Source organism: Crocodylus porosus, unplaced genomic scaffold, assembly GCF_001723895.1.
Source record: "Crocodylus porosus isolate Cpor-Errol unplaced genomic scaffold, CroPor_comp1, whole genome shotgun sequence".
Lineage (NCBI taxonomy): Eukaryota > Metazoa > Chordata > Crocodylia > Crocodylidae > Crocodylus > Crocodylus porosus.
This window is the reverse complement of record NW_017728942.1, coordinates 7,236,931-7,255,519: the sequence shown is the minus strand read 5'-3', so window position 1 is coordinate 7,255,519 and position 18,589 is coordinate 7,236,931. Positions and strand designations below refer to the sequence as shown.

Below are 18,589 nucleotides of genomic sequence, written 5' to 3'. Positions count from 1 at the left end.
CCCTTAAAAAGTTTGTTTAGGAACTGAAGTTAACTTTATTTCAGAGGGCCCCAATTTTTTATTTAAAAAAGCTTTAACACTGTAAGACATCCCTTCTATGTTTAATATTTATGCATAATGTACTTTGAAGATAGTATGAGCTAGTCAAATGCTATATGTACTCCCTGTTTTGAATACGTTAGTAACTTTTTCTACCGGCTTTTTAATAAACTGGTAAAAAAATTATTTCTGGTCCTTTATGCACTGTTTGGGTTCCAACCTTTCAAGCCATCCCCTGGTATCTTGCGATGATGAAGTTTTTCTCTCTCATTCCTCGGTTGAGCAAAGCACTCAAGCACTTGCTTTGTTGGGTGAAGGTTTTAAGCAGTTGAAACGATACCTTTTTCTGGGTAATTAGAAAGGTTTGGTAAGTCCACGCACGCAGGACACCTGTGTTTGACTGGTTTGTTCTTGTCACCCTCTGGACTGGTAAAGCCTGGGAGGGAGAATATCAAGTCACTTAACAGTGATATGCACTTTCAGCAAAGTAAAGAGTCACACTGACAAGCTTGGAAGAACTCCAATCCTTCTTTGCCACCAAGGGTTTAACGACTGAGAGTGAAGCCCGTAAGAAGATGAAAATGGGTAGGTTCCCACTGTTCCAAATGAATACATTTTAAAAGATGTCCCTTCATCAACATGCCTATAATGATCCTTGTCTTTGAATTAGACCCATCTTTACAAACAATGATCACGGCATTTATTTTGCAGTGCTATAGTTCAGAACATCTTTTTGGCCCGGTAGTCAGATTTCGGCAGTTAACAACAAAGAACACTGAAACAAAGGTTGAGGGCTTTGATCATGTCGGAGCAAAGCATAAATCATAGATGGGTAAGGTGGATCTCTCCAACTGTTTTCTTTTGTTGGAAGAAGAGACTTTTGCTGTGCAGTTAGCTCTGTTCTTGTTTTATTAGCGGATGAATGAATTTCACTTTGGGATGGGCTTTTACCATCTTTCTGGGCCTGTCCCTAGGGTAGGATGGAGACTATATAAAAAGGTAACATTAGTAAGTTTGGCTGTAAAATTGTATGAAACTCAGTTCATTTTTCAAAGGTGCTGAGGACTTAAAGCTTATGCTGACTTTAAGGGCAGGCCTGGGTTCTCAACACCTCTGCAAGAGCAGGCTGAACGCGTGTACACAGTTTCATGAACGGGTTTTGCAGCTGATGCTGTGATTAAATCCTGGGTGGTCAAATTCACTTAAGCATTAAATTTCCCCAATTATCATGGTCAGTCTCACTGTCAACAGCTATACATTATTAATTTTATTAGTCAACTCTACCACAGGCATTAAACGTCCTCCTCTTTTTCAAAGATCTGGTTGAGTTAATTCAGTCCTTTTGTGACCCAGTCAAAACAATGCTTTTTAAAAACACTTTTAGGCACCTAGCTAGGGTCTTATGACCCCTCCCACCCCCGGTACTCCTTCCTGCCCATGGCAGGGGGTTGGACTCGATGATCTGTCTAGGTCCCTTCCCACTCAGTGATTCTATGTTTCTATCCTACTCTAATGAAACTCCAGTGATGATAATTTAAGGACTCTGAATGAGGAAAATACCTTTAACAGTCTTGTTCCAGGAGACGGTCACGTTCATGGTGTGTAGTGGCTGATTCTACACGCAGTTCATGAAGGAACGGCAAAATAAGATGGGACATAACATGATGTAGGCAGGGCTTACATCAGTATTGACGTTTGGACACAGACCTCAATACATTCTTGTTCATCTTGGTTGCAGATGTACATAATTTGCAATGTTTTAGTTCTACAATTTCCCTTGACTTCACGTGGCCAACCCTGCCTTCAGCTCTGAAAAGTTGGGAGGGAAGGACAATAAGCTATTGAGACTTGCAAAGAGAATAATTTGAGTACAGAAAGAGATTTCTCCCAGAATAAACAGAGAAGATGGCTGTCATCTCACACGTACACTCTCAACTTCTCTGTCTTCTGGAGCCTCTTCTGCTGATAACTGCTCCCAATCTCTTTCTGTGATATTGATATTAATTTATGAAGTGATAATTACAGATAAATACCAGATAGCAATGAAGAAAAAGCAGTCTGTTACAACTGATTTAATATGTTTAGACACACATGGGTACAGAAAAGAGAGGCGCCAGACTGCATTTTGTGGTCTAGCTCTTCACCTGCTGCAAAATGGCTCAGGCCCTAGGGTCACTGACTTCAAGGGGTGACCGGAGTAATGGAGACTGGGGGCGGCTCCGGCGCTCATTTTGTACAGACGGATAGGGGCAGCACGTAGGCTAGAAAGCAGATGGATATGGAGACATTCAGACTTGGGGCAATTTCAGTTTCTGCACATGTGGAAGGTAGAATACGTTGAAGATTGACGCCTTCAGATATATCACTGCTTACAAGTATTACGCTAAAGCAAAAGATGGAAACTAAGATGAAAACTAAGTCAACGGGTATTTGTCGGGGAAGAATACTGGAATGAAGATGACGCTACACAGCTAATTCCAGATAAGTAAAGCCTAACAAGCTGATTGTTTTTTTCTTTTGGAGTATTATGCCATTCAGGTTTATCTTTCAAAAATGCTGATGTGAGCTATAAGGGCTTAATAAACAACAGTTTCTTTTCTTTTTTTCTTTTTTCTTGTGTGTGTGCAAATTATTCCCACAGGTCCCATTGACACTTTCAATTGCAACAACAGCCAGTCAGATGAGAACAGCGTAAGAAACTTTATCTTAAGTATTTATTGTTATGCTAGAATATCACTCAGTTTCCTCTGGGGTAATTCAGCACTCCGGTGGGAAATATGTGACCTCATTTGCATTTTCTAATTGAATTGCTATCAGGTTTCCTGCAAGACTGAACAAAAAAAAAAGTTCCTACAGTTACTAACACCACTTGTGTTAACCAGCAAAAGGTTTACCTTCAAGTGGTTGCTAGGAGAGGAAAAAAAAAATCTATTCTTTATGGCTCGTAAATTGCCTTGGATTTTTATACTTACCCTCTCTGCGATCAATTTTATCCTACTCTAATGAAACTTAGATATTGTCATTAAAATCCTTCTACTACAATGGTTTCCACTGGAAATTTGCCCACTTTGCTGTGGTAAATGGATAGAGTTACCTCATGTTTATTCAGCAATGCCTACCCTTCCTTTAATCAACGGGGCACATACTGAAATCAGACTGTTCAGTTATCTAAGACAATTAGCACATTTTAAGGGTATGATATAGAGAAGAAACAGGGTCAGGGTACTAAGCTCACCGTTAAAACGTGAGCTTTCAACAAGAGCAACCACAGTGCGACGGCTGAGATACGTGCATAGTAACAGATGCTCTGATTCTTCAATGCAAGCTCAGACAGAGGATTTGAATTGAGTGCCAACTCCACCTGGGGACAGCGGTCTGCAAGGTCTTATTTCAGGGCTTCTGAAATGTAGCAGTGTCCCCGTCTTGTAGGCAGAGCTACAGCCCCCATCACCACACGACAGGAGCATCTCGCCTCCTTTAATGCATTTAACCACATGCACTTCTGTGAGCGAGAAAGGTATCCAGCCATTTTGGTGGCAAAAGCAATTAGGACTCGTAGTAGACGTGGTATCTTTTATTAGACCAACTGGATTTTTTGCAAAAAAAAGTCTTTAATTGCAAGCGTAAACACCCTTCATCAGGCAGCGGAGAAAAGACTGTACCCAGGGGAAATATTACAGTTGTTTCTCTGATGCCTGATGAAGGGTGTTTGTGCCTGAAAGCTTGCAATTAAAGAATTTCTTTTTGCAAAAATCTGTCTGGTTGAATAAAAGATATCATATCTACCACGAGCCCCATTTGCTGAGAGATAGAAAAGTGCCAATGTTCATTTTACATGTGGGGGACTGAGACACAGAGGAACTAACAGACCTGCCCAAGGTGACACGCACACCGTCTTTGGCAGACAGAGGCGTAACTAGCGTGTCTGCACCCTGGGCAGAGAGGACAGAGAGCAGGGGAAGGGGTCTCAGTGTTACCTGCCCTGGAGACTCGAACACCCTGGCTACTGCTGCTGCCACTGTGGCAGCACAATCAATGTGCCCCCTAAGTTTGCACCTGGGGCTGGTGCCCCACTAGCCCAACCCTAGCTGGGGCTGGAAACCCAATTTCCCAAGTCTTACACTAGTGCCCTTGCTATTTGGCTAAATAGTACATTAGTGCCCTCGCTGTTTGGATAAATTCTCTTCTCTCTAACGCTTGTAGAATAGTAACCATTACTACAAGCTGGGCTTTAAATGGTGCCCATTCCAGGTGGTATAATCATTTCCTCAAGAAATTTCAATTTGCTGAAAATTATGAACCGTATGTTGTTTCCCCTTAAAGGACCATGCTACTAGGGAGAAGAGGGGAAGGAAACCTTGTTACTCGGAGTACTTGTGCAGCAGATGGCCATCCAATGGAGGGGGATGGAAGACCACAGGTGAGTGCTGATCAGACCAGACCAGACCATGCCTCCTCCAAAATTACATACCAGCAAACAACCATACACTGACTGCAGGATGCTGGGGGACAGATTCATAGTTATCCCAGAACTATCAACTATGTACATAAACCAGTCATAAGCATACAAAGAAAAATGAGGGATGCTGGTTGCCCACACCAAATCGGAGACTGCACAACAATGGCTTGTAGTTCTCGGAAAAAAAAGCTTGCCAGAGTCAGAAAAGTCCCTAACACAGTTGCCTGTAGATGCATTTTTGCTCGAGTCATATTATATCTACTAAGAATACTTGTCAAATGTGTTTCCTGGAATTTCTATGAAACGCCGGTTATTAGGGTCGCGACCTGAAACAAATCGAACTGGATGTTGTTGGTTTTCAGCGTGGCAGTGTTATCTTTGAAAATAATCCCACAATCATGTTTATGTCCTTGGTAAACAAAGCATTATTTTGCTTGCAAAAAGCACAAGTGCTTAAATAAAACACAAGTTAGATGCTGGTAATGTGGACCCACAATAAAAGTGTCTGTGACCTTGTCATTAGTCTTGTTTTTCATATTTTTTTCAGCCTCAAACTATACACTAATAAGGCTTTTAGAAAGGAATGATCTGAATTTTAAAAAGCCGTAGCTCCACGTTGAACCAGAGTTCAGCTTATATTATCAGTAGATGGGTTTCCAAATATTTGGCTAAAGCAGAAATGCGTGTTCACAGAGTTTTCTTTGTGCTTTCAGCTGAGCTGAGCTGAAACTCTGAAGTCGTATGGAAGTTACATTACTTTCTTCCTCCAGGATTTAATCACTGTGGGCGCGTCTACACATTCAGTAATACGCTGTAGTTGCTATGCATTAAATCTAGTACTTGGTTAACCAAGTGCTAAATCAATGCGCAGTAACTTGTGCTATGTAGTGCCAGCCGGCGCACAGGTTTTTAATGACACTTACTGCGCAGTAGCCCAATACTACTGTGCAGAGTATTAGCATGGTTTTTGCCTGGCACACTACTGTGCAGTGCTTTTAGGCTACTGTGCAATTAGCATCTCATGTAGACGCACCTGTAACAGGGTTCCTTTTGTTACTAAGTGGAAACACAGATGATACAACATGCAGGGCTTAATCGTGTCTAGCATGAACTGAAGTTATCCTGGGGAATGAGGCAGAGGGGAAGCATATATTTATACAGATCTATGCCTCACCCTAGCTCTGGGGTGAATATACCGCAGAATGCAATTCCTTTGAATGCTCCTCCCCCTATTTCTCTCTGCAGGTAAAAATTGGCCCAAAGGGAATGGAGAGAGCTAGACGCACTGAAGGAGTCGCTGGCATCACCTTAAAGCCTGGAGAAAACTAATGAGTCTCTGATCTGCCCCTGGGAGTGCAGTGAACCGGCGTTGTTGCCAAGAGAGGGTTGTGTTTAAATGGCACAGCGCACCCCTCGGATGCTGCCTTCTTCTGCTCACATTGAGGACAATAAAGATATAACAACAACAATAATAAATGTGAATCTTGCTTCGGGAAAGAGCCCTTAAATATTGACTGGTGAGTATTGTAAGCCTTTGGCACCAGCTTGCATTATTCAACTCCAGTTAAGGGAGGACATGGGCACTCAGTGGACTGGATGCCTGCCACAAAGGTGCCATGTTGTGCCTGACTGCCCTTTTGGCCAAGGGGGGCTTTGTGCCAGCATGTGTTTCTTATCAGGCAGCTACCACGCTCCTAGTCCTTGTTGTCTTTTGAAGAAAACAAGCTTAAATCTCCAATCTGGATCGCCTCTATGAGAGCTCTCGGCTCTTCCACTGGGCTGCAGAAACAGACAGATGGCTCATTGAAAGAAATTTATCATCGTACCATGCTGGTAGAAGAGTCCACGGGTCAAATTCTGCTCTCAGCTATAGCTATGGAGATGGAGTCAATGTGCAACTCAAGCTTTAAACTATTTCACCAGAGAGCAGAATTTTACCCCGTGTCGCTTGAGAAGAGACTAGTTAAATTCTGGCAGGAAGATAGGCACAGGATCGTCTCACCATACCTTTATTTGGAGGGAAATGATGAACAATAAAAAGCAAAGACATGACAGTCTAAAAAATCCTCTATAAGGCAAGAAGCTTCTCTATATAACAGAACTAAGCCATCAGTTAAAAACATACAAGTCTGAAATAAGGAGCATCTTCTCTAATAATGCCAAGTGAAAGCACGTGCAAGGAAGGGAATAAGCTTGCAAGACGCTAGCCACTGTTTGTGGCTTTTCCTATTTAGAAACTGGCCCTGTAAATATGATGAGACAGACTGTGTAATGCCCGCCTATATTATGTTAATCCTTTTACAGAAATAGGGAACACATGCAGATTTAGTCAGGAAAAACAGCCTCTTTACCTTGTGACCACTGTGTTGCAACTTCTCTCCCACCAACAGTCTGACCATTGTTTCCCATCTCTCTAGGGTTTGGTGGTCCCATGCAGTCACCACAAACATTGTCTGCTTCAAAGGGGTATGCACCGGATGGGCAGCATAGACAGTCCCATCTGTCCTCACCTTGAAGTCCAAGTTGTTGGTTTCATACCGAACTCCCTTGTTCCCAGCACAGCCATTAAATTTTACTAGAATAGGAGGCAAGAGACAGAGGAGAACTGTGAGATGGGTATGATAAGAAAAGCAATCAAACACAAGTTTCAGACATTTAATTTTCAGCAACGTGCTCTATATCTCTAATAACCATCAAGGAAATGATTTAACTGTTTCTTCGACCTTTCAGGAATGCTCCTGTGCTTTATCTTCAGCCCCAGGGGAAGAAGCTGCAAGCCATTTTTAAAGTATTTGATACAGTTTCATTAGATCTAAAACGCAGCTGTTCCCCATTTCTACAAGTGGATTTCTCCCTTGTCACCATTATCTTTTAAATTCAACTGGAGTCTATTACCCACGCTGTGGGTATTCTTTGCACAAAATGTATTCTGTTTCCCTAATCCTTCAACAATCTACCCACTAGATAAGATATTTGTACATGCTTAACTGAAATGTAAAGCCCCATAACAATTCAATTATCAGCAGTATGTAACTTAATAAAAAGAAATTAAAAAATCATTTTAGAAAATGTATCCCTGTGCTGAAGTTTCATACATGCAGGCAGCACAGTAATCTGCTATCTGACCGCTCTCTATACTACATTCCTGTGAAAAGGGCAGAACTCTGAAACAGGTCCAAAAACACAACATGGAGTCTAAAAAATAGGGTGTCTGATCAAGGGTCCCTTAATGTAGAAATCTATTTTGCACTTAAAATCGAATGATGGTAATGTATTGTCTTGTTAACAAGTACTTTTTTGCTGACACCTGGCTGAACATCACCAATGCTGGGCTAAAAAAATTCCCTATCTGTGAAATAGCAAAATTGACAGATTAGATGGATTTGAACCTGCAACCATTTGCACACAATTAGATCACTTTCTGCTGCTCCATTAGTTCATTGGATAATATGCACATATATTACACCAGATAAAATATTTCAAGGAAGTGCAAATGGATATACAGCTAAGGTACTTACATGGCACCTATTACTGTAGCATCTCAGTGCTTCACGGTCTTTAATACATTTATCCTCATAACACCACTGTGAAGTACTGCCAGCCTCATTTGCTATACAGGGATCAGAGGGGCAGAGTGACAAAAAGACTTCCCAAAGTCACATGGGACATACGTAGTGGAGCAAGGAACTGAATCTTGGTCTCCCGAGTCCCCAGTTAGTGGCCTAGCCAGTGGACCGTCCTTCTGCTTTATTATGCACACTGCATCCCTTAATGAGCGCGGTATTGAGTTTGTTTCTTAACGGCGCTGGCTTGAAAAGGCTTTCCAGACTGCATATTTATTTAAATGACATTAGTACATTTTTATATCTGTGCTGTTGGAACTGTCACCTAGTGCTGCAGTAAATTATGAGGCACCAACAGCAAATGTCACATTTTGCTGATAAAAAAAGAAGATGGATAAAGTTACCTAGTATTTTTTTTTAAGCAGGTATTAAAGCAATTATGGGGGGAAGGTTTTGTTTTCAAGTAATTTCACTGTCACAGATTACATGCTTTAATGACTAAGGGAAGAGCTCCTTGATATTTTGTTTAATAAAATTTATATTTCTATGCCTTCACCTTTCATTATTGCTAGGTTTGCAATAAATAAACTTCTGTGTGCATCTTCTTGTCTAGAGTTTTCCACTTCAGGCATCTGCCCCATTTGCTATAACACCCCCACCCCCGCACCCCGGACACTACAATAACACATTTTTCTGTGTAATAGGACCTGTTATCTCCTCCTTTCTTCTGGGTGCTAATGAAAACGATTCCTCTGTTTATCTAAGAAACAGAGTATTACAGTACTGTTTCTATGGCCCACTTTCTGAAGGTCTTGATATTTTGGGTCCAGTCAGTGATGCCCCTGAAAACAGAAGACGTTGAGCCAAACGAAAGCTCAGGCCCTCTGTTTTTGCAAAGGCAAAGCTTGTGCATTCAAGAGGAGCTCTGCTTGGCCTAGGGATGTGGGCAGGGCATAGGAATAGGCCCCACTTGATTTCAATAAAAAAAATTAGGATTGTTTCGGGCCACAAGAGTTCTGACAGGGAAAGGAACTTGAATCAAAGCTCTTTCGCCTTGGGGCTGTCTGGATTGAAGAGTCTTATTCAAGCCCATGAACTTTTGCTTTTATATTGAAATCGCTGTCAAGTTACTGCATGAAGACAGAACTCTTGCTCGCAGCCCACCGAAATCCAATAGAGGCCTTCATTGGTTTCAATGAGCTTTAAGCTGCAGCCCTAAGGAAGCATACACAACACTTCTGACACTATCAGAAACAGGCCACGCTAAGTGCTTGTGAACGTGATGTCATCAGAAAACCGTGATGTAGTTAGTATTTTAAGGGCAGGTTTGCAATACCACCTAAGGGCTTTAGAGATTGACTTCCACTGGGATTTATGCTCCTAAATCTCTTAGGAACTTTTGAAAATCTCCCTTTTTACTCATAGCTACATTAAATATATAGAAACACATTATGGTGTTAGACAGATGTAGGATGGTCAATTAATGATTTGTTTTCAGAAAACTCCTCTCTTTTGTTCGGTACAGGTAAACATTATGTAAACTGGAGAATGATTAAGCCTTTCGTTTATGGCAGGGCACTGTAAAAAAGCAATCAAATTCAGTTCTGTAATTGGTATGGTTTTCTGCAATACCTATATATCATACACATAAAGTATAATGGATAATTAAGCCAGACAGACAAAGCAAGAACGTTACAATTGCTGCAATTCAGTGCTTATTCTAATTTAGTAAAGATTTAACAAATACACAAAGTACTACTAATTGGGTGAAAAGAAATCCTTCCGATATGTTCATACTGATTCAGTATTCAAAATACTTAAACATCTGCTTAAGACACAGTGCGCTGCTCCAATATGCTGCTCTTGTGTCATATGTCACTGTGTCGACTTTTATGCTCCATTATCTAAAAATGGCTACCTCTTAGACAAAGTCCCTCTGTGATTCACTAATTACTTCCATTAGTTTAAAACAAACTTGACTAGAGACAGAGAGGATCCTGAGAGAAATTAAGTCTAATTTTTTAAACAAGCAAAGTCTCTGCTCCATACTGTTCCACACACGATACCATAGCCAGATGAATTAAATATGAGGAACTCCTCCTTGACTGAGGTCTTAGGAGAGCAAAAAGAGAGAAGACTTCAAGGACACCAGAATCTGTGAAGTTTTGCTGGTATGGAGATCTCAGCCTTGCAAAGCTGCCTGAATAATAATTAAATATATTAGGCCGAGTTCAACTTTAGCATCACTTCATTAGCTCAAGTAGAATGACACTGGGGATGCATCTGGTGGGTTGTGGACAGAGAGAGCGATACACTCCAACATCCAAGCAATTTCTAGCTTCACTGGGAATACTTGCTTAAAGGGCTCACAATCTGGCCAGAGCAATCGCTATTACGTTCTCTTCCGTACGTCCTGAAATGCTCTCTTAGGTCTCAATCCTGAGAGATACACTGCCATTGCTGACTTCGGTGAGAGCTGTGAGTGCTCAACACCTGTCTGGATCAAGTCCATAGTGACTCAACGCACTAATGTTTTCTGTACCATTTTCATCTCTCACCAATACATCATGCCTATGACAGATAGGAATTTATTTATGTCCTCAATCGGATGATACATGATCGCATGCTGCAAAAACTGCTTCAGTAAATTATGCAAAGGACAAATGCCACGCTGGAAAAAAACCTTCTATAGCAGCTCTGTCAGCTATTGCTGTATAATCTCAGCTGTGACCTCAGGTGAGCACATAAATATTAGGGCTGTTAAACGATTAAAAAAAAATTGATCACGATTAGTTGCATGATTAAAAAATTAATTGCAATTAATCACAATTTTAATCGCACAGCTAAAAATTGAAAATTATGCACAGAAAATCTCAAAGTTGTACAAAATTATGTAGGTATTTTGTATGTTTTGGGGGGGTGGGGGGTGTTTGTACCCAGGGCGGGGGGTCCCTGCACACCCTGGCAGGACGTGGGGTGCTGTGGCTCAGGAGTGAGGGGCAGCAGCAGGGCTGGAGGGCTGTGGCTTAGAAGTGAGGGGAAGACGCACACACACGGCGACACACACTACCCAGCAGGTAAGTGTATGGGGTGGGGGGAAGGGGCATGGGGGAGCAGATCGAGGTCCCCAAGGTGAGGGAGGGAGTGAGCAGAGGCAGGGGCTGGGGTGAAGGGATCCCAGGGTGGGTTGTGAGCTGTGGGTGGCTCATCCAGGCGTGCCGCGAGGCTCCCACCGCTGTGCATACCCCAGGGGAGACATGGGGGGATGTGCCCCCTGGATTTGTGCATGGGGAGGAGGTGGCCTTCTGTTGAGGGCTGGGACTGCACCGGGCTGCCATTGCCCCAGGAGTCACACGACGCTTTGTGCCTCCCACCAGGAGTGTTCCCATCAGGGACCTTGCAGGAGACTTTCCCTCCTCCTGCTTCCGGTGATGCCTGCAGCATCAGGGCAGGCAGGGCACGTGGAGCAGCCACTGCATGCTCCCTGGGCAAAGGCCCAGAGCTGTAGAGCCCCAGCCTGCAGCAGCAGCCTACCTCCGCCCCATGCACAAATCTGGGGGCATATCCCCTGGGGTGCCCACAGCAGTGGGAGCCCCTCCCCTGCGCCCTTGGATGAGTGGCCCATGGCTCCAGTCATCCCACGGTCCACCCCAGGCCCCATTCATCCTAGCCCCTGTCCCTGCCCCTCTCCCCCCCTCACCATGCAGGCCTCAATTTGCCTCCCCCACCCCCTTTCCCCTTCACAGACTTGTCTGCTGGGCAGTGCTCCACACACTGCTGGGCTGTGTTCCTGGCTGCCTGCAGGCTGCGGCTGTGTGTCTATGTCCGTGCGTGCCCCTCCCCCCCGCTGCAGCCACTTGGAACCCGCGCCCTGGCTGCCCTGCGGTCCTCTCCGCTGGCAGCACTGCCCCGTGGGGTCTGGAAGCTGTGGTGACTGGAGCAGAGCCTGGGTGCAGGCTCCAAAACCACCTGCCTGGATTAATGATTTAAAACAATCAACACAAACAACAATTAACACGTTAATCGTGTGTGTTAACCGTGATTAACTGGCAGCCCTAATAAATATCTTTTCAATAAGGTGCACAAAGATTCGGGCATCTAATTCAAACTCTCATAGTCTAATGAGAGGTGAAAATTAATCCAGGCAGAGACACATTGACAATTTGTATCATAACAATTAAAACAAAGTGCCTTAAATGGAAAATCCCAACAGGCAGATTCATAAGGATTGCACACGATGCACAAATTCTTTAAGGAAGTAGGATGGGTAAATAACCTTGTTTCAGAGTTTTGGAAGTGGGTGGGTTAGTCATACGGAGCTGGAATTAGGCTGTTTTAGTGATCTTCACTGCCCATACGTTACGACTATTTTGTGCACTTGGGGCATGCGTTCCACGGAATGACGCCCCTGCTCAAATGCTGGTCTGTACCAAGGTGTCTGTACATACTGTGTGAAGTGAAAACCTCAGAATGACATTTCAACAGGAACGGGATATACTGTGCCTTTTGTAAGTACTAGCATGATGTGTCCATCGAACGCTGCCTTTGTAAGAGCACGTTTTAGGACACTTAGCAACGAATGCTACGCACACTTTATTCACAAGTGAATTCAGCAGACTCCCATTGAGTGTACTTGGGATTTGGAGTCTAACAGGTGTGGATCCTGTGGTCTTTTCAATGATCTACCCATCAGATACGGATGGGCATACAGACATGCGACCGTGTTTCCATGCAGTTGGGCAGAATTCCTAGCACTCTTCTGTGCTATCCTCATTAGCTCTCATGCACTCCTCCTTCCCCACCACACATCAAGTAAGCTTCCACAGGATTTTACATCCTTTCTTCAAATCATTTATATAATTAATCCTGACAAATATCACATTATTATGCTGTAATGAATAGCATTGCTCAATAAACGGGAAGAGCTTTCCAACCTTTCATACCTCCCCCAGCTTTTCACTTTAAGTGATGTAGACTGTAAGTTAAATATTCACACCATGTCAGACATTTGTCTTTTTCTTCTTTAGAAAGCTCTAAATTTATGTAATTTGCAGTGGATGCAACTCTGGACTTAAAAAATAAGTTCACAAATAAATAAATAAGCATTGGCTCTGTTTACCAAGCTCAGATCTCTGTGGACTTGAATCTATCTTTCTTTGACCAGTTTGAAGTCTAAGGAACACTGCATGAATTTAACATTCAAAGGCAGCGGCATCAGTAATTAGGATTTCAGATAAACAGCAGAGCCCCACATCTATCATTTTTACAGGATGGTAAAAAAAAAAAAAAATTTTTTTTTTTTTTTTACACTATACTGTGGAAAAATGTTCAGTGATGCTTATCGAAAGCTTATGTTGAAAACAGCATCAAATGCCCGATGAAAAGAAAACCAGGACAGCACCCTCATTAGCAGGCTTTTAGGTTTAACCCTTTACCCCCATCATTTTTAATTGCTTGCTCTACGAAAGGAGGCAATATGACAATTTGATATGGGGAAATAGGTAGTGAATGACGGGCAGAGAATCTGCAGCAGGCTGTCTGGCATCTAAAGAAAAAATGAGTTGTATGTTTCTTCAAAGATGACACAGGATAAAAAAAACCAAAAAAACCTCCAACAAGTTTATGTACTGTTCCTTTTTATTATGTAGCTTGTTAGACTAGCTGGACAGAGTCAAATGATCAGACAAAGAGTTTGCTAGATTTATGGTCAGATACTGAACTTAGTTGCCCCCAGACATCTCAGGAAGAGGTTGATTGGGGAAGGTTTGCTTGAGTTTAATATGATATTGAATGGAATACACGGAAAGAGCCTTGAGCCTTGCTTTCTGGGTTCAAGACAAAGCACATTTGTCCTCCTTTCACCTGCTAACAAATTTCCACCAAACTGGCCAGGGCCACTACATCCAAGAATGACTCTTTTCCTTTCCCAGGAGTTGCCCCTGGCAAGATAGCATCCTGCAATTCAGAGTGATTCGCCCCTGAGGAGCGCCGCTTTCTTCCACGTTGCCTAAGGAAACCAGTCACGTTATCCAGATAAAAACAGTTTCTCTTCTCCTAGATTTTAAAGCACGTCTTATAAATGCTTCTATCTTTAAGTTCCAAAATTAAACACTTACAGCATAAATCTAAGTTTGATCAACTAATTAGCTCAGCTACCTTTTTTCCCTAACCGTGACAGTGGGACCATCCCTCTAGTGCAGTGATTCCCAAAGGGCGGACCGTGAGAGCGGTAGTGTGTGCTGTGAAACTTTATCAGTATTGGATCTGACCTGTGGAACCATGTCATCAAGCCCATGGGGCTCCCCATGGGTCGGGAAATTTGGTGGAGGAGGAGCAGTGGCAGTTAACCCTGCTGCCAGTCCCCCGCTGCCAAATGTCCAAGTTCTACGTGGCAGGATCAGGCCTTGGTTGCACTGACTCCGTGCCATGAGACTGAGAGCTGGCCTGAGGACCTGGCACAGCTCATTTGGCCCATGGGGCCAAAATTTTGGGGCACTACTGTGTATGTATATGCCTTTTCTGCTGTAAAAGTGAGGTGCACTGCCAATTTTTATCCAGAAAAAAGTGTGCCCCAGGTATCAAAAGTTTTTGAAACATTGTTTTAATTAATTGTATGCAGCCGTTTCATTCTAAAGAAGAAATAGTTCAGAGCCTACAAGTCCAAACTGGAAAAGTCATCTCTTTGCAAACAGTAGCTCTCTCTGTATGATACACTTATAGGATAAATATACTAAGTCAAATTCATCCTGCTATCATTGCAATGAAATCAAGGAGTTTCACCACGGAGAAATCTGATCTAATGCAAACGTGCCTTAGGGGGTAACCACCGAACTTCTCAGTCACTTATGGAATGGTCTCAGCTGGATATTTCCGAGCACAGGACTTTACAGTGTAAATGTGTTTACTTCATATTAATTCTTCATGTGATCTTGAGCAAATCACTAGCTTTGCTTCTTTTGTCCCAGTGCTACCATGCATCTGCAGTCAAACCTCCTATTGATGTCAATGAACAGGTGGACAAGGAACAATTTAGGGTAGCAGTGCCTAAAGTTTTCACCCTGTGGGCCAGACAAGTGGAGGCAGGTCATTCTGTGAACCCAGTCCAGTGCACAGTGCTAGCTCAGCTACAGCTCACTACAGCTGCCCAGGAACATCGTGGCCCAGGTCTGATCCAGCTGAATGGGGCCGAGGCATAATCCAAGCATACAGCAAAGGCCTAGCTAGGGCCTGACCCAACTGTGCCCAGATGGCGAGGCCCAGACCTGAACCAGCCATGTAGGACTTGGAAATGTCACAGTGGAGCAGTGGCACTCCCACGCCACCAAAACTGCAGACCCTTGGGGAGCTGCGTGGGCCACATGACATGCCAGGTATAAGGTACCCCTGATTTAGGGGTACTTAAATAGCTTTTATCTGACAGTTACAATAGCATCAAATAAGGCATCTGAACAAGACTTGGCTTAGACACCATAGGAAGAAAAAGAGGTCACCACATTTAAATACAAATATTATCCCATAAGTACTGGTGGGCAATCTCTTGCCCCAAACGGCATCTGTTTTCTGAAAAGAGGAGTGAGAACATTCAGTCCCTCATACAATCTGACTGGCAAAGTTTCTCAAGCACTTTGGAAGCAAGTATGCTGTAAATGAATTCTTCTTCCAGTCCCGCACTGCTAGTGTTAAGAACAGGGGTGTATCTTAGCGTAAAGTGTAATCAGTTTAGGGAAATGCATGCGTCAGATCAACTTCTTGGGCTTGATTTCAAAGGTGTCTCGATGCACTTTATTTGTTCGTGCATCAGGCGTTCTCTCACCACCTTCATTGTCATCAATTTTCGTGTCTGAGTCATCTCACAATTGCTTCGGTAATATGGAGAGCTTTGTAAGTAAACACAGGAAGTCGAGTTTTGTGGAGCTCTTCTGGGATTGATTTGTGTGAATTAAAAAAAAAAAACAACAAAAAACTACTGATGTAAGGTTGAAGAAAAGACAAGAGAACTCAGGAAGAGGCTTCTGTTTTCCTTTTTGCCTGAGAGAATCCATTTAGCTCCATGCAATTTTTATCACCTCTAAAATGTTCCTTATACAGATGGGATAGTCTTCTTGATACCACTGAGAGTTCTTCTTGGCAATATTGTGTTTTTAATACAAAAAATCAAAAGCTCAGTCATTCCATTTACTGAAGATGCAATACAACTTCTCCCCGCCCCAAGCCTTATTTCCTGTAGTTTCTGTTTATAATGAATATAACACTATAATCTAATACCATAACTGGATTTCTTTCTATCACAGATAATAAAATGCTCAGAGACCTCCTCCTTTGGTAAAAGAGAAATAGGAAAAATGGAAACAATGCATCTTTTTTGCCAGATATTAACCTGCCATTATTAATTTTATGCTTTCTTTTTTCAACCATGTCTCCATAAAAATATTACACTAATAAACTCTTATTGTCTTTAATATTTATAGCACTGGTGAAAGCAAAAAGCAGCAATTCAAACTATTTTTTGGATGCACAAAACAATAAGTGTCTAATGATCATATCTCCTGTGATCAGGCTTACAAGAATGCAGTTTAGGAAAATGGCACTTCATGAAAGAGCTACAGGTATATGTATTTGCATATATATGCATGTACATGCATGCATGTGTATCCTTATTCACACACACACACGATGTTAATAAAATCAACTGAGTTTAAACAATAAAAAATAATTAGGCTAGGGACAGACATTCAAAAAGCCTGAGCCTGAATGGGTTCAATCTTTGCTATGTTAGTCTAACCTGGCTAGGCTAAACTGGTTTGAAACCAGACAGACAAGCTTTCCGGATTGGGGACATTCAGGGACATGCCTGCAGTAGCTCAGGCTAGAAGCCGGGGTGGGGGGGAGGGGCGCTAGAGCAGCCCTCCCTTCCTTTTACAGTGCTGAGCTGTGGGGGGCATGGCCAGACCCTGGCAGGACCTCTGATTAGGGAGGTCTGCCTGCACCATTCCAGGCTTTTCTCCGCTGGCTGCTCAAGGGGCAGGAGTGTTGCCGGCCCCCAGCCCCGGGCTAGCACTCTGAGGCAAGTGGGGGGGCAAGGGGAAGGTGCAATGGATTCATCTGCTGATATTACGGATCCTTTCAATCTCTCCCCCTGCTTCTTTATACTGTCTGCAGCAAACTGGCAGGCAAGCAAGCCAGCTGGAGGCTGATAGAGAAAACAGTTTTTATCACCCGATTAGCAAAACAATGGCCTCTCTGCATTACTTCGAACTTCTTAAACAGCTTACCGGCTGACCTGTTGCTTAGCTTCAAACATCCCTAAGCAGTCACTGTTCTGTCTGCCTGCACCAGTGAAACTGGAGAGAGACACACGCACACTCAGACACCTCTCGGGCTTAGCTAGCTTACCACATGCCTAGGGGCTGTGGGGTTCGGGTCAGTGCTGTGTGAGATGGGAGGGAGGGAGGAGGCAATTTCCTGTATGACTAGCAGGGGGAGGGGAGGGGAGGGGGAAGGCAGGCAAACCCTGCTGTGCCTGCAAGTCTCTGCAGGAGCTCTGGCCAGGGAGCAGAGGGGAGGGGCCAGCCCTATTGTGGAGCAGAGCGCCCCACCCAGCCCAGAGAGCATGCCAGGATGCTGTGGGAGTCTGGTTAAACTTAAACCAGCAAGGGGGCTGGGACAGACCTTGCATAAACCAGTTTGAGCCAAATCAGTTAAATCTGATACTACATTCAACCAGGTTCACCTCAAACCAGTTTCAGCCATTTTCAAACTGGGTTATGTGCACTGAACATCTGTTCTGTTACAGGTTTAAACCAGTTTCTGATCTCTTAAACTGGGTTATGTGTAATGTCTGTCCCTAGCCTTAATGAGTTAAGAAAGAATGTCAATTTGTGGATGGATGCATATGTATATGCTTTCCTTTTCAAACTGCATTTTTGTCTCAGAGAGAAAATTATTATTGGAAAATCCTACCAATTTTTCAGTATAAATGAGGAAGAAAAAAAAATACCCCCACACCTAAAACTATAAATCTTAATTTGGATTAAGGTATACATAGCTTCTGTCATACTACCCAAACCATCACCATAACAACTACTGTGACAGACGTGAAATCCAGATGCTAATCAAAGTGGCTGGGCTGGCATGTCTTCATTCATGTACGAGAACATGATTAACAGTGGCATGATTCGCAGGCCCAATCCAATGCCCACTGGAGACAATGAAATCAACTGGCTGCAGTGGTTGTCAAATTGAGCTCCATTTTTCATTTTCACAGTGAGAAGTGACTGAAGTCAAACACTTTTGCTACCTGTGAAAAGAAAATATGGGATTGTGCTTTTCCCTCTAGGCCAACAGCATTCAAAAGCTGCCACTGTCTGATGGATATTTGGTGGCCTATATGAAAAAGCCCTTCTCCCAATAGGCAAGTGTTTCCATATCACACAGTTAGTTCCCTTGTTGCAAGCCACAGCAGGGAAGCAAGGACTGAATTATTGATACCAATCCAGCCCTAGGACCTACTACCATGACCTGATGGCTC

At 43.2% G+C, this 18,589-nt stretch overlaps 1 protein-coding gene across 1 annotated transcript in view; it reads right to left on the bottom strand.

Moving 5' to 3' along the window:
- CDH4 (cadherin 4) overlaps positions 1-18,589 on the bottom strand; it is a 611,276-nt gene that overhangs the window by 238,905 nt on the left and 353,782 nt on the right. Inside the window, exon 3 of the mRNA XM_019548218.1 lies at positions 6,850-7,073. Within this exon, the coding sequence (XP_019403763.1) occupies positions 6,850-7,073 (224 nt within the window). The remainder of the gene's footprint in view (positions 1-6,849; positions 7,074-18,589) is intronic.